General features: G+C 43.4%; 1 protein-coding gene across 4 annotated transcripts in view; it reads left to right on the top strand.

The window, feature by feature from the left end:
• STK17B (serine/threonine kinase 17b) overlaps positions 1-20044 on the top strand; it is a 45520-nt gene extending 25476 nt beyond the window's left edge. For 2 of the 4 annotated variants that reach the window (XM_077319280.1, XM_077319282.1), the window contains exons 3-8: positions 521-733; positions 7031-7175; positions 9353-9479; positions 11854-11902; positions 14449-14628; positions 15669-19492. In XM_077319280.1, the coding sequence (XP_077175395.1) occupies positions 521-733; positions 7031-7175; positions 9353-9479; positions 11854-11902; positions 14449-14628; positions 15669-15948 (994 nt within the window). In that variant the 3' untranslated portion in view covers positions 15949-19492. Of the gene's footprint in view, positions 1-520; positions 734-7030; positions 7176-9352; positions 9480-11853; positions 11903-14448; positions 14629-15668; positions 19493-19784 lie in introns of those variants that run through there. The other 2 variants (XR_013227982.1, XR_013227981.1) reach the window with 2 other exon arrangements.
• Positions 20045-20422: the final 378 nt, after the last annotated feature.

The raw sequence follows: 20422 nt of genomic DNA, 5'->3' as shown, positions 1-20422 counted from the left end.
TTGATTCGACCACTAGAGGCAGCAAAACACATATGGGCCAGGAAAAAGCTCCGAAGAAACAGGAACTTAACAAGTAAAATGACAATGCAGGAAACCTTTAGTTTGGATCAAAGTCAGAAACAGGATGAATAGAGAACAGTGTCACGTAGATGCACATTTAAAAGTGTTGCTGTAAGGAAGCCAAGCTAAGGGAAAACATCTTTCTGAAACAGCCTTGCTCCATTTTCAGGATTGGGGATGTGATGGAGCAAGATCTGATAAGAGAGCAGAAGCAAGATCATTCTAGCAATGTAGAGAGAACAGGGCAATAATTGTGCCAAAGCTCTGTTTTTAGTTTCTAAATCTGCAGCTGACTTACCTAAGTTGAGAAGGTGAACCCATGTTCTTCCTTGTAGAAAGCCACAGCAATAGCATTAACATTAACATTCACATGCTTAGATTTTTGTATCTGTTTCTAATTTGAAGGCGACCTTTAAAAATAAATATGATACTTCATAAATGTTCCTTCTGTCCATTACAGAGGAAAATTCGCTGTGGTTAGAAAATGCATTGCAAAATCTACTGGCCAGGAATTTGCAGCAAAGTTCCTGAAGAAGAGGAGAAGAGGCCAAGACTGCAAAGCAGAAATTCTTCATGAAATCGCTGTGCTAGAACTAATGAAGGCAAGTGCTCATGTAGTGAACCTCCATGAAGTCTACGAAACAACCCATGAAATCATCTTAGTGTTGGAATAGTAAGTATGCATTGCATCACCTTTGGAAGAGTAACAGCTAATGCATTTATTATGTTTTGCATAATAGTCAGAAGGGCAATGCTAGGTAATCTGTAGTGGCTCTGGATTTACATTCTTTATCATGAGTTATCAGTGATTCTAATGTCATTGACCTGCATGTGCTCATTTACTGCCAACCTGAGAAAACAGTAGATGTCTATACTGTATGTCAGTATTCAGTCTCATGAAAATGATAGGGGAAATGCAGTGTTAAAAGAATGCTGTATTAAAAAGGGCAAAACATATGTATAGCCTCACTTTATCTGTCTCTTAACTGAAAATGATCATCTATCTAAATCTGATATATAGTTGTCCTTCAGTGTGTAGGTGACTAGAGGTGTCACATGGCTCACGTGGCTTTAAAAAAAAATTAAGAGGATTGCCAGGTTCCCCCTGGGCGATATGGGGTACTGCTGCCAGCTCTAGGTTGGGTAACTCATGGAGTTTTGTGGATATAACCTGAAGAGGACAGGGGTACAGTGCCCCAGAGTCCACCCTTCCAAGCATCCATTTTCTCCTGGGGAACTGATCTCTGTAGTCAGAGGATGAGCTGTAATCCTAGGAGATTCCCAGGTGCCACCTGGAGACTGGCATCCCTAGATATCCCAGGCAAGAGTTCTCTGCAACTTCCTTATAATTTCAGATACTCAGCTGGAAAGACAATGGGTGTGCACACGAGGCTTTCTCAAGATCAGACCGGATGGGATAAGAGCATCTGAGGTGGTTCCAGAGATTCTTGAATGGCATCGCTTCTACATATAGGGGGACAGTCCATATTTTAGTCGTTCTCTGCCATCTTGATTTACTGTAGACAGGCATTGTGCAGTTGCAAGACATTGCTGCACTCCATCCATTATATTATGGAAGGGCTATCAGTCATACTGTTGACTAGAAACTCAGAGTTCTGTTAGGGATGGCAGCTCTGGGTTTGGAAAGTGGACCCAGGAGTGGGCATTATTTGGATTGAGGAAGGACATCAGTGGAATATTTATTTGTCTTTATTTCCTGGACTTATGTTGTTGCTCCCAGACAAGTTGGCCCACAGCTTCTCACAACACTATGTCCATAACACCAACATTAAAAAAACCCTCCCATCCTTCCCCTACCAGCTGTAAAATTGGCATTGTATGTGTCCAGAGAGATGTAATATGGGCAAGAAGCCCAAAGGCACTGGAGGAGGGTCAGATCTTCTATGTCCTGGCCTCAACCAAATACCTGGCAGAAGAGCCCCATCTTGCAGGCCCTGTAGAGCTGAAGAAATTCTGGCAGGGCCCTTTGCTGCTCCAGGAGCTCGTTCCACCAGGTGGGGCCAGAGTCACAAAGGCTGTGGCCCTAGTTGAGGCCAGGTGAACCCTACAAGGGCCAGGAATTTGCAAACTTTGTGTACCCACAGAGCACAAAACCCTTTGGGGGGCATAGGGGGTTAAACCCTCCAAAGCAGCCATTTTCTCGAAGGGAAATTATATTTTTAGTTTGGAGATGAGCTATAATTCTAGGGAATGGTACTAGCATCCCCATGCTGATCTATTCTGTAATCTTCTGTTCCTTGCTATGCTGGCCCCAGAAGGCCTATAACAGCCTCCACCTGTTGCTCCACTGGTATTTGCGGGCTGTTTCTTCTTCAGTTTTATCATCATGGCTCATTGACGTTTAGGGACTGTATTCCCCTTTAAAAGCCATCTAAGCTAGTAGCCTTCACTCCATCCTATGACAGTGAGTTCCACAAGTTCTTCATTGGGTGGAGAAGTACATTTGGTTACTCTAAGTCCTGCAGATAATGGGGGGTTGATGTTCCTGTCCCATGATGTTCCCCAGAATTGTCACTATCTGGTACATGCCCCTTCACCTCTATTCTGGGTGAAGTAAAAAGCGCCCTGTGCTATTCTTTGTGACTGAAAGAAAAGGCTTCAATGAGTTAAAAAAAATGGTGACTCTCATATCTTTGGCATTCCAGCAATTTTCTTAGTAAAACTGCCACACAGATTTGATAGACTCCCCCACCCCCACCCCCTGGGCACATAGTCCTTTTCCTTTATTTGGTCATATTTTGTTGCTGTTCTTTTCCTTGCATGTCAGAGAATCATATTTGCTTTCAGGAGATAGAGGTAACATTGCTGAATATCAAGTACTGGCTAATTTTAATTTGACAGTGTCTTTACTGATGTGAGATAGATTCAGATGGTCTGAAGCAGCAGAACAGTTCGAGTTCAGTTTGAATCTAGTGGTACCGGGAAGACCAACAAAGTTTTATTCAACGTATAAACTGTCATGTGCATGTTTTGGTGTGTGTGCTCATGAAACCCTATACATAGAATAAAACCTGGTTGGTGTTCAAGGTGTCACTGGACTTAAACTTTGTTTTACTGCCATGAATTGTTGTCTTGAATAAAGAATGGTCTGCTTAGTTATTTTGCTCAAAAGTCATTGTTGTCCACACCTTTTTAAACCAATGTCAGGGTGACCAGTTCTGTCACGTACCACATTCTTGCCATTCAATGTTGGGTGCTTCTGAGCACTTCCACGTAAGTGAAATTTCCATCTTTGCTACTCTTAGGATGTTCATCATTAACTCTGTGTCACGCTTGCCCATGATAAATGTACTGTAACATTTTGTTTCCTATTAACTCAAACAATCTAGCCTGTTATGTATGTATGCTGTGGGTGCTTTAATCGTGCACACAAGCCCACATATCCGGTCCTGTGCTGAGCACAATACATAGCACAAGTCATTATTTAGTCAAATTCCTGGAAGTTTTCAAGGTCACTTCCTTCTCAAGGCTTTCTTCCATTTAACTGAGGAGTCAGAGGCTAGAACCTTGCTGTGAACTGGCTCACTGATTAATTCTGTGCGAAAGAGGAAGGTGATATCACAGTATCACTATTGTGGGGGTTGGAATATGTAAGATCTGCAGTGTCATAGTTATAATTAAACAGAATATAAAGTGTGTCCTGCAGGGGGCATTGGAGGAGATATATATTTAGCATAGATAGGATAGGACCATCCTGATAATTTTCAGATTATTTTGTCCTGTGGTTTGATTGGCTCAACAGGATACTTCCTGCTGTTTGAGCACACTTCCTCCCTACTTGCCTCCAGAGCAGTTAAACAGAAGAATTGGTGCAGACAATAGTGTTCGGTCTGTGTGTCTGTCTGTCTGTCTGTCTGTCTGTCTCTCTTTCTCTCTCTCCAAGATTGTTTCTATCCCAAATAAAATATTTTATTCTTTAAGCAGCATGGTGCTCTGATTTCTCTGCATTTTCAAACTCTGCCAACAGTAGGTGGGGCTGAGGAGTTGGAGGTTGCTGTACCTGAATGAACACTTGTGAGTTATAGAGTCATAGAGTTGGAAGGGACCTCCACGGTCATCCAGTCCAACCCCCTGCACAATGCAGGAACTCGCAACTACCTGCCTACCCACAGTGACCCAGATTTCATGCCCAAGTGATCCCCCGATACAAAAAAATCTCCAGAATTCAGCCTGGCCTGGAGGGAATTCACTTACTGTCTTACAGCGTCAATCAGCAATTCCCTGGGTATGCAAGGAAGGGCAACAACACTGGCACATCCCTTCCTGCCCACCCACACACAATTTGCCTACATTTATAAAAGCCTTTTTCTCAGATTACTATCTAGCCTCTGCTTAAAACCGTCCAAAGATGGAGAACCCACCACCTCCCGAGGAAGCCTATTCCACTGAGGAACTGCTGTGTCAGGGACTTCTTCCTAGTTTTTAGCCGAAAATTCTTTTGAATTAATTTCAGTCCATTGGTTCTGGTCTGACCCCCTGGGTCAACAGAAAACAACTCTGCTCCATCTTTTATATGACAGCCCTTCAAGTATTTAAAGAAGGTTATCGTATCACCTCTTCGTAGTTTTCTCTCCAGGCTAAATAGGGCCCAGGACAGATCTCTGAGGCACTCCACTCGTCACTCCTCTCCAAGAAGATGACAAACCATCTACAAGCACTCTTTGGGTGCGATCTGTCAACCAGTTCTCAATCCACCTAACAGTAATAGGATCCATATTGCATTTTACCAACTGAGCTTCCACTAATAGCTTCAGAGCATGCAACTTTGATTCTCTGGAGAAAATGGAAGTATGCTGGGGGTTTGTGGAAGGGGCTCTCGACCCTTTCACAAGATACAGGGCATACGGCAACATCTGACTACCACAGCCTGCCTGTACAGGAGTGATGTGGTGTCTACGACTTTTGATACTGGAGCCCTGAAAAGGAGGTGATCTCATTACCCCTTCACAGGGCTTGATGGTCATGCTGTAGTAGTGGTCACCCAAGCCGCATAAAAGAAGGGGCAAAAACCCAACCTGAAAAACTGAATCAGATACCTAAAAGCTTAAGGTTGCAAACATATATAAAAAAAGATTACACAAAATTAAACTTTGTTGACCACTGGGCTCAAACTTTAATCTGTATTGTAATTAATTAGGTAGGGTATTGTGGGGGCATTGCAAGCAGGTGGTCATGTTCCGTTGCCTTCTGTGGGATTGAGCTTGCCTAGAGCTGAGCTTGATCTTTTCTCAGACAGAGGGCTTGGGGGTCACACATCTCCTCCAGATCCCAACAACAGCAGTTAGACAGAGAAATGGCAGAAACCATGTATCTGTGTGTGTAGTAAGCACTTGGATAAGTGTGTGGAAATCCTTGGATGCGGTGGGGAAAAGCAAACATTGCAGCAATAAATTGTATCCGTGCCGTGTCTGTGGTTGTGGCGTTGTCTTCGTTTTGTTTCCGAAAGTATGTGTTAAATATAACAAATATGTCTGCTTCAGGGAAGGTATGTGACTGGAGAGCCAAACTCAAAATGTATTCCAGAAAATACAAAGGCTGCATTTTTATCTTCTTAAATATATTTGAAAGTTGTGGTAGATGAATAATTCATAATAGTTGAAAGACCTTGTTTTAAGGGACATAGGTGAATGATGGTTCAGGGCAAAATGTCTTGATTCACTTGTAGGGAACTAGATGAGCAGTTATAGAAAGCTTTGCCTTCTGTGGAGTATCTAGCCTAAAAGAGCTGTTGGCTAGAACATGGCTTATTATCGTTGCTGGTTTCAAAGTGTGGTTACTTCAGAAATAAAATATCCATTTCTTTTACAGCACCAGTAACATGTACTGAGACATAATTTTCCATTAAACGTTATTGCTTTGTTTTTTGGTATCTTTTGGCGTTCTGGAAATACTATTTTATACAGAAAACACTACTTTACACTGAGAATGATCAAAATGTGGAATTAGATAGATTTATGGAGGTCTATCACTAGCCACTAGCCATGGTGGCTAAGAAGAAGAGTTGGTTCTTATATGCCGCTTTCCTCTACCCGAAGGAGTCTCAAAGCAGCTTCCAATCGCCTTCCCTTTCCTCTCCCTACAACAGACATCCTGTGAGGGAGGTGAGGCTGAGAGAGCCCTGATATTACTGCTCGGTCAGAACAGTTTTATCAGTGCTGTGGCAAGCCCAAGGTCACCCAGCAAGTTGCATGTGGGAGAGTGCAGAATCAAACCTGGCTTGCTAGATTAGAAATCCTCACTGCTAACCACTACACCAAGATGGCTCTACACCAATGGGAACATCCACATTCATAGCCACTAATCCTCTGCATCCAAAGCTAGGAGGCATTATCCAGGGAAGGCCTCATCTTCTATGCCCTGTTGTTAGCCACTGTGTGAGACAGGATGCTGGACTAGATAGACCAGTGGTCCCCAACCTTTCTGAGGTCAGGGACCGCCTCCGGGGGTGAGGGGAGAGCCGACGGCCCGGGTGCCGCGCATATGCGTGGCAGCTGTGCGCAAATGAGCATGCGCAGTTGCAGCACATACACATTTTCACCACCCGGTGGCGCTAATGCGCACGCATACAGTTGCCGCACATGCGCGTTTTGCCTCCAGGGGGTGAAAACGTGCATGTGCGGCAACTGCGCGTTTGCGTCACTGGTGTACCGGCGGCCGCACCTGCCTCTTCCCTTCCTTCTCACTGTGTGGGGGGGGAGGCAGGCGCAGCTGCCGGCGGCCTGATACCGTGGCCTTCCGGGCCGTGGACCGGGAGTTGATGACCCCCGAGATAGACTACTGGTCTGACCCAGCAGGCCTTATGGAAAGATTCCATGAATTACTCCCCTGAATACAAAGTGTGCAACTCAAACTTTGTTCTATTTACTTCCAAGTTGGGATTAACTTCTAAAACTAGACCTTCCAGTTTTGAAAGTTAATATGCTTAAAATCTTTTTCTTTAATGTTTCAGCGCGGCTGGAGGAGAAATTTTTAACTTATGTCTCCCTGAACTAGAAGAAACCATAGATGAAACGGATATTATGAGGCTTATACGACAAATTCTTGAAGGTGTGTGCCACCTGCACCAGAACAATATTGTGCACCTTGACTTAAAGGTAATACTGTGTGTGAATATTATCTGAGCTTGTGTGTGGATGGTGTCTGAGCTTGTATCGGTAAAGATTGAAAGGAAAAGAAAAGAAAAAAACTTGTATCTAGACTCTTTTTAAAAGGAACAGCAGGACAACAGCTATATAAAATGAAGGATTGGCGTAATTGATGGAAAGTCCATAGTCAGCTAAGATATGATTTATTACTTTCTTGGTACAGATGGAACTGGTACCTGTACCTTTTGTGACATTTGTCATTGTTACATTCACATATGTAAAATCAAATTGGATATTGTTCTGTAAACAGTTCTGTCAGTGAATGATGTACTTATATCAAACTAACTTGATAAGGGAATTATAATACTGGAGTTGCATAATTGCCATCTGCCCTCCTCCATGCCTGTCACTTACGAATGTAACAGAACCTAAGAGAAGCCATGTTGGATCAGGCTGGAAACCCATCTAGTCCAAGACTGTGCTTCACATATTGGGCAAAACCCAGGTCCCATCAGTAAGGTCAGAATAGGATTTCCAGGTCCCTCCTGGCCACCGGCAGGGGATTTATTTATTTATTTCATTTATACTTATATACTGTTCTCCCCTGAGGCTCAGGGCAGAGTTGCCAAATTCAGGTTGAGATTTGGGGATGGAGGACAGGAACCTCTGTACCATTTAGTCCACCCTCCAGATAATCCATTTTCTAAAGGGGAACTGATCTCTGCAGCCTGTAGATGAACTGTAATTCTAGGATGTCTCCAGGTCCAGAACTCCAGAAGCCCTCCTACTGTTGTCCCCCCCCCTCAAGTGCCAAGAATACAGAGCATCACTGCTCCAGATAGTGTTCCATCTATAAGGTAAAGGTATCCCCTGTGCAAGCACCAAGTCATGTCTGACCCTTGGGGTGACGCCCTCTAGCGTTTTCTTGGCAGACTCAATACAGGGTGGTTTTGCCATTCCCTTCCCCAATCATTACTGTTTTACCCCCCAGCAAGTTGGGTACTCATTTTACCGACCTTGGAAGGATGGAGGCTGAGTCAACCTTGAGCCGGCTGCTGGGATCGAACTCCCAGCCTTATGGTCAGAGCTTCAGACAGCATGTCTCTGCCTTACCACCCTGCGCCACAAGAGGCTCTGTTCCATCTATACCTTGTGGCTAGTAACTATGGACTTCTGTTACATATATTAATCCATTCCCCTCTTGAAGTTGTCTATGTTTGTAGTCACCCTCACTTCCTGTGGCAGTGAATTCCACATATTAATGACTCTTCGGGTGATGAAGGACTTCCTCTTCTCTGTTCTAAGCCTGCTGCTCATTAATTTCCTTGAGTGGCCACGGGTTCTTTGCCCATTTCTATGGCTAGGGCCTCTTCTGTACAAGACTCTCGTTTTATAAATAGGAGGAAAGATCTTTAATGCAGTGTCTGAATCTTCAGGAAAATAATTTTTTGGGATATAGCTGTAGAACAAAAAGTCATACTACTCAGCGGCCCCCAACCTTTGTAAGGCTGAGGAACACCTTTGGGGGTGTGGGGGGGAGATGGCAGCCCAGGAGCTGTGCGTGCTCAGAGCTGCCGCGCATGCGCATTTGTGCCCTGCTTGGGGGCCCAAACACGCATGCGGGGCAGCTCTGCGCATGCGCATTTGCGCAGAGCTGCCACGCATGCGCGGTACTCGGGTTGCCATTTCCCCCCCACCCCCGCAGGCGTTTGCGCCTGGGCCACCATCTGCCCCCAACCCCCATGTGCCACGTCTCCCTATCCCCCCCCCCAGAGCAAGAAGCTCACTGGGCCGCAAGCGAATTGGCCACCGAAGCGTTTACGTGTACGTGTGTGTGTACGTGTGTTTGGTTAGATTGGAATTCAGTAGTGTGTATGTACGTGTGTTTTGTTAGTATAAAATTCATTAGTGTGTTTTTTCTGATCCTAAGTAATTTCTTCAGCAGGGCAGGATTATGATTACTAGAAACAGAAATATTCTGAGGAATGCCTTGAGATTTACATGTAAATTAGTGTATTATTAGAGAGCAAGTGCACTGGTCATTTATACTGGTAGAGATAATGCTGTTTGAATTGAGTATGCTGGTGTAAGTGGTCTACAAATAACTGAAGAATAACCATCATTTCTGTCACTTGCAGTTATTACTGTGCCTAGATGACTATAACGTCTCCGTTTCTTCTTTATAGCCTCAGAATATTTTGTTGAGTAGTATACGTCCACTTGGCGATATAAAAATAGTTGATTTTGGTATTTCTCGGAAGATTGGCAATTGCACTGAACTCTGTGAAATTATTGGAACCCCTGAATATCAAGGTATGCCTCTATACACTTTCCTTTGAATTTTCACATGAATTTTCACATAATTAATTCCTGGCACAGCACTAGTTAGGCTTATGGGAGAAATCCCTTTGTTAACTTGTTCAAAAGGCTTGTAACCTTGTATAGTCCAGACTAGGCCAATCTTCCAAGATCTTGAAAGCTAAGTAGGCTCAGCCCTGGCTGGTATTTACCTGGGCCTGGATAGCTCACACTAGCCAGATCTCGGGAACTAAGCAGAGTTGGCCCTGGCTACTAAATGGATGGGTGACCTCCAAGGAAGACCAGGGTCGTGATGCGGAGGCAGGCAATGGCAAACCACCCCTGAAGGTCTCTTGCCTTGAACACCTTGCAGGGTTGTCCTAAGTCAGCTTTGTCTTGATGGAACTTTCTGCTGTAGAAAACAGGGAAGGGAACCTTCCTCCTCATTTCCCCTGGTCAGGAAACAGGGATGCCCTCATTTAGATATAGTGCTTAAATGTATACTTGCTTCCAGAATGTAAATTGGGGACTATCTGTAGGTTTACCAAATGTACCTGGCCTGTCAATTGGCATGGTCAAAGTGGCGAACAAAGCCACTGCATCAGGAGGATGCACTGTTTGCTACAACAGGATTCCTAATGAGAGACCATGGAGGGCTGCTATTCGTCTCTTGCAATCTCAGTCGCCTGCTGCTCGGGGGCTATGGCAAGGATCCCACAGAGGGCTGGCTTTGAATCCCCTGTCCGCTGAGAGAAGCTCTCACTAATGAAACACTCCTGACAAGCCAGTAACATGCTGTGATTGTGCAGCATTCAAAAGTTGGTGGTCCTGAGCCAAAAGAAGCATTCCCAATCAGGTGCACATCCAGTTGATGTGTACCGTGATGCTGTGCTTTCAAGGAAGCCATATTGTGCAAGCAGAGAGGTGGGGGCCAGAACCGCCATGCCCACTCCCTCTTTATTCACCCTGCAGAGGTCTACCAGCAAATGCAGGGAGGAGTATATCAAAGGGCCATTCATGTACTGTCCTGGATGTGTATAGATTGAACACATGGAGCTGCCTTATACCAAATCAGGCCATAGTCCACCTATGTCATTGGTTCTCAATCTTCCTACTGCCACGACCCTTTAATACAGTTCCTCATGTTGTAGTGACCCCCAACCATAAAATTATGCAAGAGTTCTTTCACAGAAATTAAATTGAAACTGACCAATGGCGTGAAGATCCCTTGTTCATGACTGTATATAAATTGGGTTTTTTTTTCGGGGTTTCTCAGATCAGTTCTGCCTTTTGTCCCACCATGCCAATCTCACTCTTTTCCACTGCTCCAGACAGATGAACGCTCTACTCCGCAAGGCTGTTGTGTGGATGGTCCCCCCCCCCCAGCCAAGCCGCTCGCCCTGCCGCTCGCCCTGTAAAAGGGTCATTTGACCCCCAAAGGTTGAGAACCACTGGCCTATGTCAATATTGGTTGCCAGTGGTTTTCAGGGTCTTGAGCAGAATTCTTTCTCATCATCTACTGCCTGCTCCTTTTAATTGCAGATGCCGGGAATTGAACCTGGAATCTTCTGCTTGCTGAGCTCTACCACTGAGCCAAAGCCTCCCTCGGTGGACTTGGCTACATTTAACACTGAGAATTTATGAACCAAGCTCCAAACAAGATTCTTCCTTAAATATTATATGCATGGGCCCCCACTTCTGATCTGGGCTAATGGAGGTGGAGTATGCCTTGCTCCTTCCCCCAACTTTTCCTGACCTGAAGTGCTGTTTGTCCAGTTGGGGCAAACACAGATGCCTGTCTCAGTACTGGTATATTTGCTCATGGCTTTTTGAGATTGCGGAAATGGCATGGTAGAGGTCATACCCTTCCCTTCGTGCCGCTGTTCTCACCTCAGTTGGGCCTCCATGGATGGGACTTCTAAATTTATGAACCAGAAACTCTGTTCAGCACACATATTTGAACCCCGGGGTCTGCTGTGACAGAACAATTTACTGCTGTGCTACTTTTAAGTGTCGAATACGCCTGCCTGTTTTCATTCCTATACTCTTGTGTTATAAATTGATATGGATGGTCCATTAAAACAAATGTTCAGTATATGGAACAAAGTTTGAATCCAGTGGCACCTTTAAGACCAACAAAATTTGATTCTGGGTATAACCCTTTTTGTGAGTGCACTCTGAAGAAGTGTGCACACACGAATGCTTGTACCCAGAATTAAACTTTGTTCATCTGAAAGGTGTCGCTGGACTCCACTTTTGTTCTGTTGCTTCAGGACAATATGGCGAGCTAACTGAATCAGGTATATATTTACATAAGTTTGTTCATCATACATGTGAGAAGATTCTTTAATCTCCCTATCTTCTCTCTTCCTCCCCCACCCCTCCCCAGCACCGGAAATCTTAAGTTATGAACCTATTACCACGGCAACTGATCTATGGTAAGCTAACTTCTTCTAAAACAAATTGAAAGAATTTAGTCACCTAGGCTAAAGAGTAACAGTCACCTTCAAAATCTGTAGTAATAGTAGCCAGTACAGCCAAAAACTGTAGCCAGCGAGGGATTCCATAGTCTTGCTGACAGTGCTTCATAAAGCTGTGAAGAGTGGCTGCCACCATTTACCCAGGATTCCGGATCTTCTGCCTGAATCCTACCATATAGGGGTTGTGCTGTATCTCCCCATTTTCATATATGTGGTGTCCTATACTTAACCTTCTGAGCCCTTGTTTGTACAGTCCAGTGGCCTGTATCTACCTGGTGTTTGTAATTTGACCTCTCCCAGTAATTACCACTTGTGATAGTGACATTACCACCCATAAAGTGGCACAGCTAACTACTTCTTGAGGAGTGTCTGTGAACTTTGGACATGTGTTAACATGAGATCCCTGTACTTTTGATTCCTCACAGAAAAGTTCCCTTCTCCTTTCTCCTGACAGTGATCTTTGGCTTCCAGCTTTGACTAGGAGCTGACTCTCCTACTTTCCTTCCTCTACCTCAGATGTAGAACAGGCTCTGAACCCCTTGGATTCTAGGAGGGCCCTTTCATTTTACACTGATAGGACTGCCACCTTTCGAAGTCACACTGGCTTTTTCCTGTGCCACTCAGATCAGAAGAAGAGACAATGTGTGCATTGTCACAAACTCTCAGTCGCTGAATCTTGCAGGCTCTTAAATTGGTTATGAGCTTGCTCATAAACCACTTCTGTGAACAGTTTGTGGTCACTCTGTCAGAGCTATTGCTACCTCTTCCACCTTTGGGAGAGGAATCCCTCTTCCTGATCTCTGCAGAGAAGCAATGCATCTTATTCAGGCAGTGTGCTCTCTGTGTCATTCACTGTCGACTCATCCTTCAGTTAAGCAGCATTCAACTCTTTTCCTGAAGCACCCTTGTCTACCTCCAGAAATGTCAGCACCCGTGTCCACCTCCTTAACCATCTGTGCCTCTCAGTGTGATGTACAGAGCCCCCAGAGAAGTCATTGAAATAAGCAAGATGTGTAGTGTGCATGGTTGAATTAGTATGTTGTGCAGGGGGCATTGTTGGAGAAGTGTAGTTAGCATAGTTAGGCCAGAAACTTCCTAATGTTTTTCAAATAGTCTCCTCTGCGTCCTGATTGGATCAAGTGGAGACTCCCTGCTCTTTTGAGCACACTTCCTTCCTGCTTGTTAATTAGTTAGGTCACTCTCCCGTTTTCCATACAAAGTTTGTTTCTCTTCTTAAGTAAACTATTTTATTATTTTAAGCACCTTGGTGCCATGTTCCTCGTTTCAAATGTGAACTCAGTAAACAAAAGTAAAGGCAGTTCGGTTCTCTGTAACTGTTCTTCAAGCAGTCATCTCTGCGTTCACATAGCACTGTTCCTTCTCTATGAGAGGTGTTTTTGACTTGTGTTTTGGAAGGAATCAAGGGAGAATGCTCCTTGGACACATGTTGTCAAAAGCTGCACCTCCAGGGGAGGGGATTCTCACACCTAAACACCAGCTGGAGAAGTTTCTGAACTGATGATGAACATGCCCCCCCCTTCAAGTATGAATGCACAGATATCCACTTAGAAAAACTGTAGTTATGACTAAGCAAGATGTTCATCTGTCAGGAGGAAAACACCTTTAAGTGTATCATGTAAAGCTCTTTTTAAAAAGGGAAATAAAAATATAGTAGAAATATCGGAGGGATACAGAAAAGAAAATACATAGTTATTCAGAATTTCCTTTACAGTGCATAATGTATTAAACAAACAAATTGGTTAGTCTTCGTAATCCTTACATTAATCTTTACTTTAGTTATTATAACCAATCTATTTTGCCACCATATTCTTATGTTCATCATATTACTATCATACACCTTAACTGATAATATAGCACAATACATTAAAATAAAACTCCATTAAATACCATATATATTTATTTTAAAAGTGAATTGAAAATCAAAGATATTATTATTCAAATTCAATTTCATTAAACATTTTAAATTGTTCCAATTTTAGTATATGTGCTGCCAAAGCGAGCACAAATATTTTAAATCAAATTTTATTCTTCTTAAAAACTACTAAGCTTACTATATACTTATATACTATTTTGAATTATTCCTCATTCTGAATTTAACTTCTGCTTCTGCAATAAAATTAAATTTCCTATAAGAATTAAAAATATGTTATTATGAATATTGTCTAATAGATAAGATATTTGTATATGTGGTGACAGCACCTAGAATAATCTATGCAGCAAAATGGAAATCTGATGTTTGTCCAAGTATAGAAGATTGGGATCATAAACTGGCTGAGTATTCAGTAATGGTGAAATTAACATATTAAAAAAAAACATAACTTTTGAAGTTTGAGGAGAAATGCATGAAAACCCTTGACATACATGGAATGGCTTTCTACTAGATCCATATGAAAATAGAGGTTAAAAAAATATGTTTGTTTATTATGGACAAATGTTTTATCTTGAAAATTAAAAAGTGGGAACTACATTTTCTTTTGTTTCAGGAATGTAGGTGTAATTGCGTACATGCTGCTCACGCACGAATCTCCTTTTGTGGGAGCAGACATTCAAGAAACGTACCTCAATATTTCTCAAGTGAATGTGGATTATTCCGAAGACACTTTTGCATCAGTCTCACTGCTGGCCAAAGACTTCATTCAAAAGCTGCTTGTTAAAAATCCTGAGTAAGTAGGCGGCTTTCGGGGAAGGCTTGAATGCAACCTTTGTGTAGTGCTGTAATGTAAATGCATGGAATAATAAGCAGGAGACTTAAATGGCATAGGGAAAGCTATTTTGGTTTGCCTCTGGATCACAAGCTGCATTTTGATTTTGTTTTTAAATTCTCCAAAGGCACGAAGGCCATCAAAAATCTGTTGGAGTAACCAACATGCTTTGACATTGAGGGGCACTACATAACTCTAAGTGTGTATAGGTGTTAGCTCCTTGTCTGTTAACCTGGGAGCTGCCCTCTGACCTGTCCTCTCTCATGCACTCAATGTCCTCTCACTCACTCCACATGGCCTTCCATGGAGACAAACGTCTCTGCAAGTCTCTCATGTATATACCATGCCCGCACAACTCTCACACACACAATGCTGGACAAACTGGCCATTTGTGATGGGGAGAGTACTCTTTAGATTGGCTTCTCTCTCTTCTTTTAACTGCAACCTTCATGTTAACTGAATCTACTTGAATAAATTTTAGTTAATCTTTTTTTACAATATACTCCTTGGAAGATTTATTTACTGCACTCAGTATCACACTTCTGTGTCTGAGCGAATCTCTGCTATATATCCCAATAAGGTCATGGCCCCGGCACACTTCCGCTGCACAGCTCTGCAATACTAACAAAATATCCCAATAAAATTGGGCGTGTGTGTGTGTGTGTGGGGTGTTTCTCCCTTATTCATTCCCACCCCAGCTTTCTTAATTTTTTTCCTAGTGTTTTCTGTCCAAATAACATTCTTTTCTGTATTACAAAGTCTTGTGGGTTCTATTTTCAACCTTTATTTCCATCTGCTCCTCACATGGCAAGAACTAATATGCATGTGACAAGATAGCATGGGGTGCAGCAAGCGCTTTCTTTTTAGGATTTAGGATATTTGTTATTTGGCTTGTTGAGAACTAAGGCATACTTTAAAATCTCATAAATAGTGGCTTAGCTGTCACTTCAAAGTCAGTGTAGCATTTAAAACGTGTGCCTCTTGAATTTTTTGTTCCGAAGGGAGCGTCTCACGGCAGAGGCCTGTCTATCTCACTCTTGGCTGCAGCAAGGCAACTTCTTATTGTACAGTCCTGAAGAGACCCCCAGTTCTCCGACACCTGACCATCTGAGTAAGTGCCCAGAGGAGAGGAACAACAACAGGCCGACGTGTAACACATTGTGCGGTGGGCGAAAAGATAAAGAGAACATCCCAGAAGATAGCAGTACGGTCTCCAAACGCTTTCGCTTTGACGATTCTTTGCAGTATCCCCAAGAATTCACGACAGACTTTGTATGTTAACCCAACTGCCAAGTTGCTCAGACTGGATTTGGTGTATTGGTCTCATCTGATGTGAAAAGGCCACAGCTTGCCATGCTTGCGTCATGGCCTGTACTGGAAAGGCACTTTCAGTGGCTTGGTTGTGTTCGTCCTCCAGGCTGCCACAGCTGGCAGTGGTGGGTTTGCTCTGGGAAAAGGGTGTCTTGGCACCCAGAGTGGCTTGTCTGTGGAGTCTGACAGGTAACGGTATATTTGCACTTCTTACATTTTGGTCCCCAAAGTGGATTTTGGTGTGTTTATGAATAAAGTTGGCAATCTGAGAAAAATATATTGTTTCGAATGTTAACCAATAAAGCCTAGCGACGGACATGGTGACCATGTTTTAAGCCAAAGAGTGATCTAACAATGCATTTACATGTTATATTGTATCGAAAGCCAGAAAGTTGGCAGAGGAAAAGCTCCTCTGTTGAAAAAAATGCAGACTTGTGGCTCATGGTGCCATCTTAAACAGGATTACATGTCTCTGAGCCCGTTGACTGTAATAGGCTTGGCAGAGTGTAGATCCGTGTAGGATGGTGCTGTTGTATCCCTGCTGTGTTCCAATGAAGTACTTTGAACCTGTATTTCCGCTCACTGGTGCTCAAGTGACTTGGATGGATTTCTTGAACTATAGCCAAGTCGTATGTCTATTTAATTGGTAGGGGGCTCCCTGAGGTTCCGTAGGATTGACTCCCGACAAAGTGGACTTAGCAAGGCAGTCTTAGGCCATTTTCACAAGGAAGGTTTAAACCAGGTCTTGCACGCAAATGTAATGCCTGTCTCAGCCTGAATTGTGCACTTAACTCTTTCACTTTCTGCCCTGCATTTGTAACATGCACACTCCTGCCCAGATAGCATGGTGGAAGCTGAAAGGCTGTCTTGGTTTGAAAGTGCCTTTAACTGCTGTCTGACAAGCTGGTTGGGGGCATATTGTGACGCTTATATTTGGGTCTCCTTTTCATCTTCATTGTGACCCGCCTGGCTTCAATGTGTGAGCAGTCTCCAACAAAAGCAAGTAAGGTTGCCCTAGGCAGATGTCTTCTCTCCAGATGGTTGATGATGAAACTCTTCTTAGTTCATGTTTGTGGTTTCTGTGTAGAGCCACATGGGGCTGTACAGGCACAGGGTGGCTCTGGAGATGAAAATTCCCAAGGCTTCTAGCATGCTTCTAGGTGCGCTCTTCTTCCATTGTGACTGCGTTGGTTCCACCTTATGATGCTTTAGATGAGAGGAAGGAGGAACTTGTGTGGGAGGTGGGGGTTCCTCTGTTATGTTCTTGTCTAAAGAAAGTGGGCTATCCATCTTCCTGACTGACTGAGAAGGTGTGCCATGTGCTGATGCATCTTTAGAAATCATCCTCTTGGAAATGACCCTTGCCGAAAACACCTGCCACCTAGAATTTGACCTCCCTTTTCACGACAACTCTTGGGCCTTGGGACCAAGGCTGATCTGTGCGCAGATCAGGGTGTCAGATCTGACGATGGATTGAGGGCACCAAGCCCTAGACAGTTTGGGTACAGGTCCTCTTTTGGGTGGTGTTGAGCACTTTTGGGGCTGAGTCTCAGCAGCCCAGAGAGCTGCCTTTCATGCCTGGACTTCAGGCATAAATTGGTGACCTAGGCCTTCACCTTGTGGCCAACAAGGCATGGCTTGTGTACATCTGACTGAACCATTTTTGTCCCACATTCAGAACGCTTCTGTATTTTTTCATCTACCAAGAAGGAACAAATTTACCTGAGAAGAATCAAAAGTCAGAAAGGAGTAAGATCAGTTTTGCCTCCACAGTGGCAAAGGAAGGGTTGGGGGGGGGGCGCTGTCCCCTCCTTTGTAGTCACAGTTTCGGCAGGGAAGGGAGTGCTTCGCACATCTTGGAAAGCACTAGCAATCTTTAGAATCTTCATCCCCGCAGCTGGTCTGTGCATGCACAGTCCCATGCACGCCTGTGCAGAACAGTTAGAAGTAAGTGCAATTCTGATTTCTCTTTTGTCAAGTGAACCCATTCACCTTACGCAAAAGCCTATTTTGTGTGTGTGTGTGTGTGTGTTGGCTGCATATTCAACAGCCCTAGAGAGGTGAGTAGAATGATGTAAGGGAACCGGAATGAATGGATGTGACTGTGCTAAATCTTCCAACATAGTGAAAGGCCAGTCCTGAAATGCAATGCAGCCCTGCTTAGCAGAGGGTGTGCCCTCGACAATAGCCAACTTTCATGAACCAGAGGTGTGGCTATGTGAGTCTGTTTCAGCACAAGTAAACAGCAGTCTAGTTGGCAGCTGGTTTATTCCGGCGCAAGCTTTCGTGGACTAGAGCCGCTTTATTAGATGCATACAGGGGCTTATCATGGGCATATAAATATGCAATTCTTTTTTTTTAAAGGCACAGGGTGAAAGGGTCGTGGGATGAAATGCTATACACCTGACAGCTAATCTAAGAAAAGCACATAACACCATAGCAACAGCTGGTCCTTCCTCTAGTTTTCTTAAGCTAGTTTAACACCTGTAATGGGTAAGGAATCTGAGATAAGATATGAGAACTATTAAATAAGTCCTTGTTGAGTCCTTGGAGGGAGATGAGGGCTGTGCTGAGCCTCTTGTTGAACTCCCAAGTCAGCAGTTTCACCTGGGAGTCTCCCTTTCTTGGAAGAACTCTGGAGAAGCCTGACATTTAGATGAGCATCAAGAGCTCTGATGTTCTCCTTGCCCCAAATGTTGAATAAGGGCTTTGGATTCTGCAATCTCTGGAAGTGTTAAGTTTTGTAGTACAAGCTGGGTCAAAAGGCAGCTTTGGTGAAAACTCTCTGTGCTTTTCTGGATTCCGTTTGCCTTACATGACCTTTGAGAGTGATACGTACAACATGATTCCTTGACTCCAGGTATGCATCGTCTCCTGGTGGAAAACTTTGTACATCTAACAAAAGGGCTCTTGTCTGTGAAAGCTAGTTCTGGAATAAAATCTCGTTAATCTTGAAAGGGGCTTCAAGACTCCTGCAGTGAAGACAGAAGTGTTGATGTCCACACACTTGAGTCTCCCTTCAGAAATTCAACTGCACGGCATCAGTATGGTTAGAATAAGGGAAAAGGGGTCTGTCAATGAGAACATCCTAATTTCATTTTGAAAAGGGTTTGTTTTATACAGATTAATAAGATGATCATATTGTATAAATTTTTTAACCTGGAAAAAATGTTTAAAATAATGCAGTGGCTATTTCCAGCACTTTATTAAACAGGTAGAATGCATTTGTATCCATCAAGGTATTTTTTTTTAAAAAAAATGTTTACATTTCTTATTCCTCACCCTTCTAGTCTTAAAAAACTTTGGTAAATTTTGAATAAGTGAAACTGTGCCTTTTGTCAATACAACTTTGCCGAGTTTGTGAACAATTGTATCTGTATATAAAATTTAGGATATAACTTGAATCTGACCATTCTAAAGTTCAAAATTGTTGGAATATCTGTAATTTTGTAAGGTTTTTATTGTGTATGCAGTGTTTGTATAGAATTTTACTGCAATTATAATTGTTACCTTACTTCGTGGGTTGTATTTAATATTAAATTGAATTAGAAATTGTTTATATCCCCTTCATAGATCAGTGCGGTCTTATAGTTTTAGGTCATCAGACTTCAGTTGCAGGATCCATTTTTTAAGAGGAGAAGCAGTTTGGAGATGACCAACAGGCAAGGCACTTGGGTAGCAACAGGCGCAATGAGGTCTTAGATTATGGTTCGGTCACTTCCAGGGGTGGGTCATGGGGGAAGGTACCACCCCTCACACCCTCAGGCTCTGACTGGCTGTGGCTTGTCTCCTTCCATTCTTGTCAGGCGAGTTGGGGCAATCTGCCTCCCACCCCATCCTTTGCAGGCTGAAGGTTCCTTATAGTTCGTTGACACTGATTGATGTGGAAGATATGTGTGTGTAAGAAGGACAGCGGTGGGATTCTGATTCGAGAAGGGAAGCCTCTAAAGATGATCCGAGGGCTCCATTCTCAATCACCTCAAATAGAGACTTGAACGTCGTACAACGAGCACAACACAAAGCACTACAAATACTAGAAAAACCAATAAACCTACTGTCTAGTGTCGCCTACCTCTGGAGCTTATGATTAGGATAAACTGAAATTTAATTGCCTAAATATTTATTTACTTTTTAGTTCTAAGAAACGTGGCTTTTCCGCCACCCAACTTCAGGTGTGCCATGCTGCCTAACTCTGGGAAACAAAGCAGCTTAAAAAATATGCTTACATGTAACATTTATTTATTGTATGCCATGACAGGGATGTTTGTAGGTGGTTTGCCATTGCCTGCTTCTGTGTCGTGATCCCTCGTGTTCCTTGGCCGTCCAAATATGAGTCAGGGTCAGCCCTCCTTAGCTTCTGCCATCTGATGGGATCAGGCTTGCCTGAGCCCATCTAGGTTAGGGATCTCCACAACCATTACAAAAACAAACTAAAATCGTGGGA

The sequence above is a fragment of the Paroedura picta genome, chromosome 2 (assembly GCF_049243985.1).
Source record: "Paroedura picta isolate Pp20150507F chromosome 2, Ppicta_v3.0, whole genome shotgun sequence".
NCBI classification, from domain to species: Eukaryota; Metazoa; Chordata; class Lepidosauria; order Squamata; family Gekkonidae; genus Paroedura; species Paroedura picta.
Note: the sequence above shows the minus strand (reverse complement) of the source record. Positions and strands in the feature narration are given on the sequence as shown.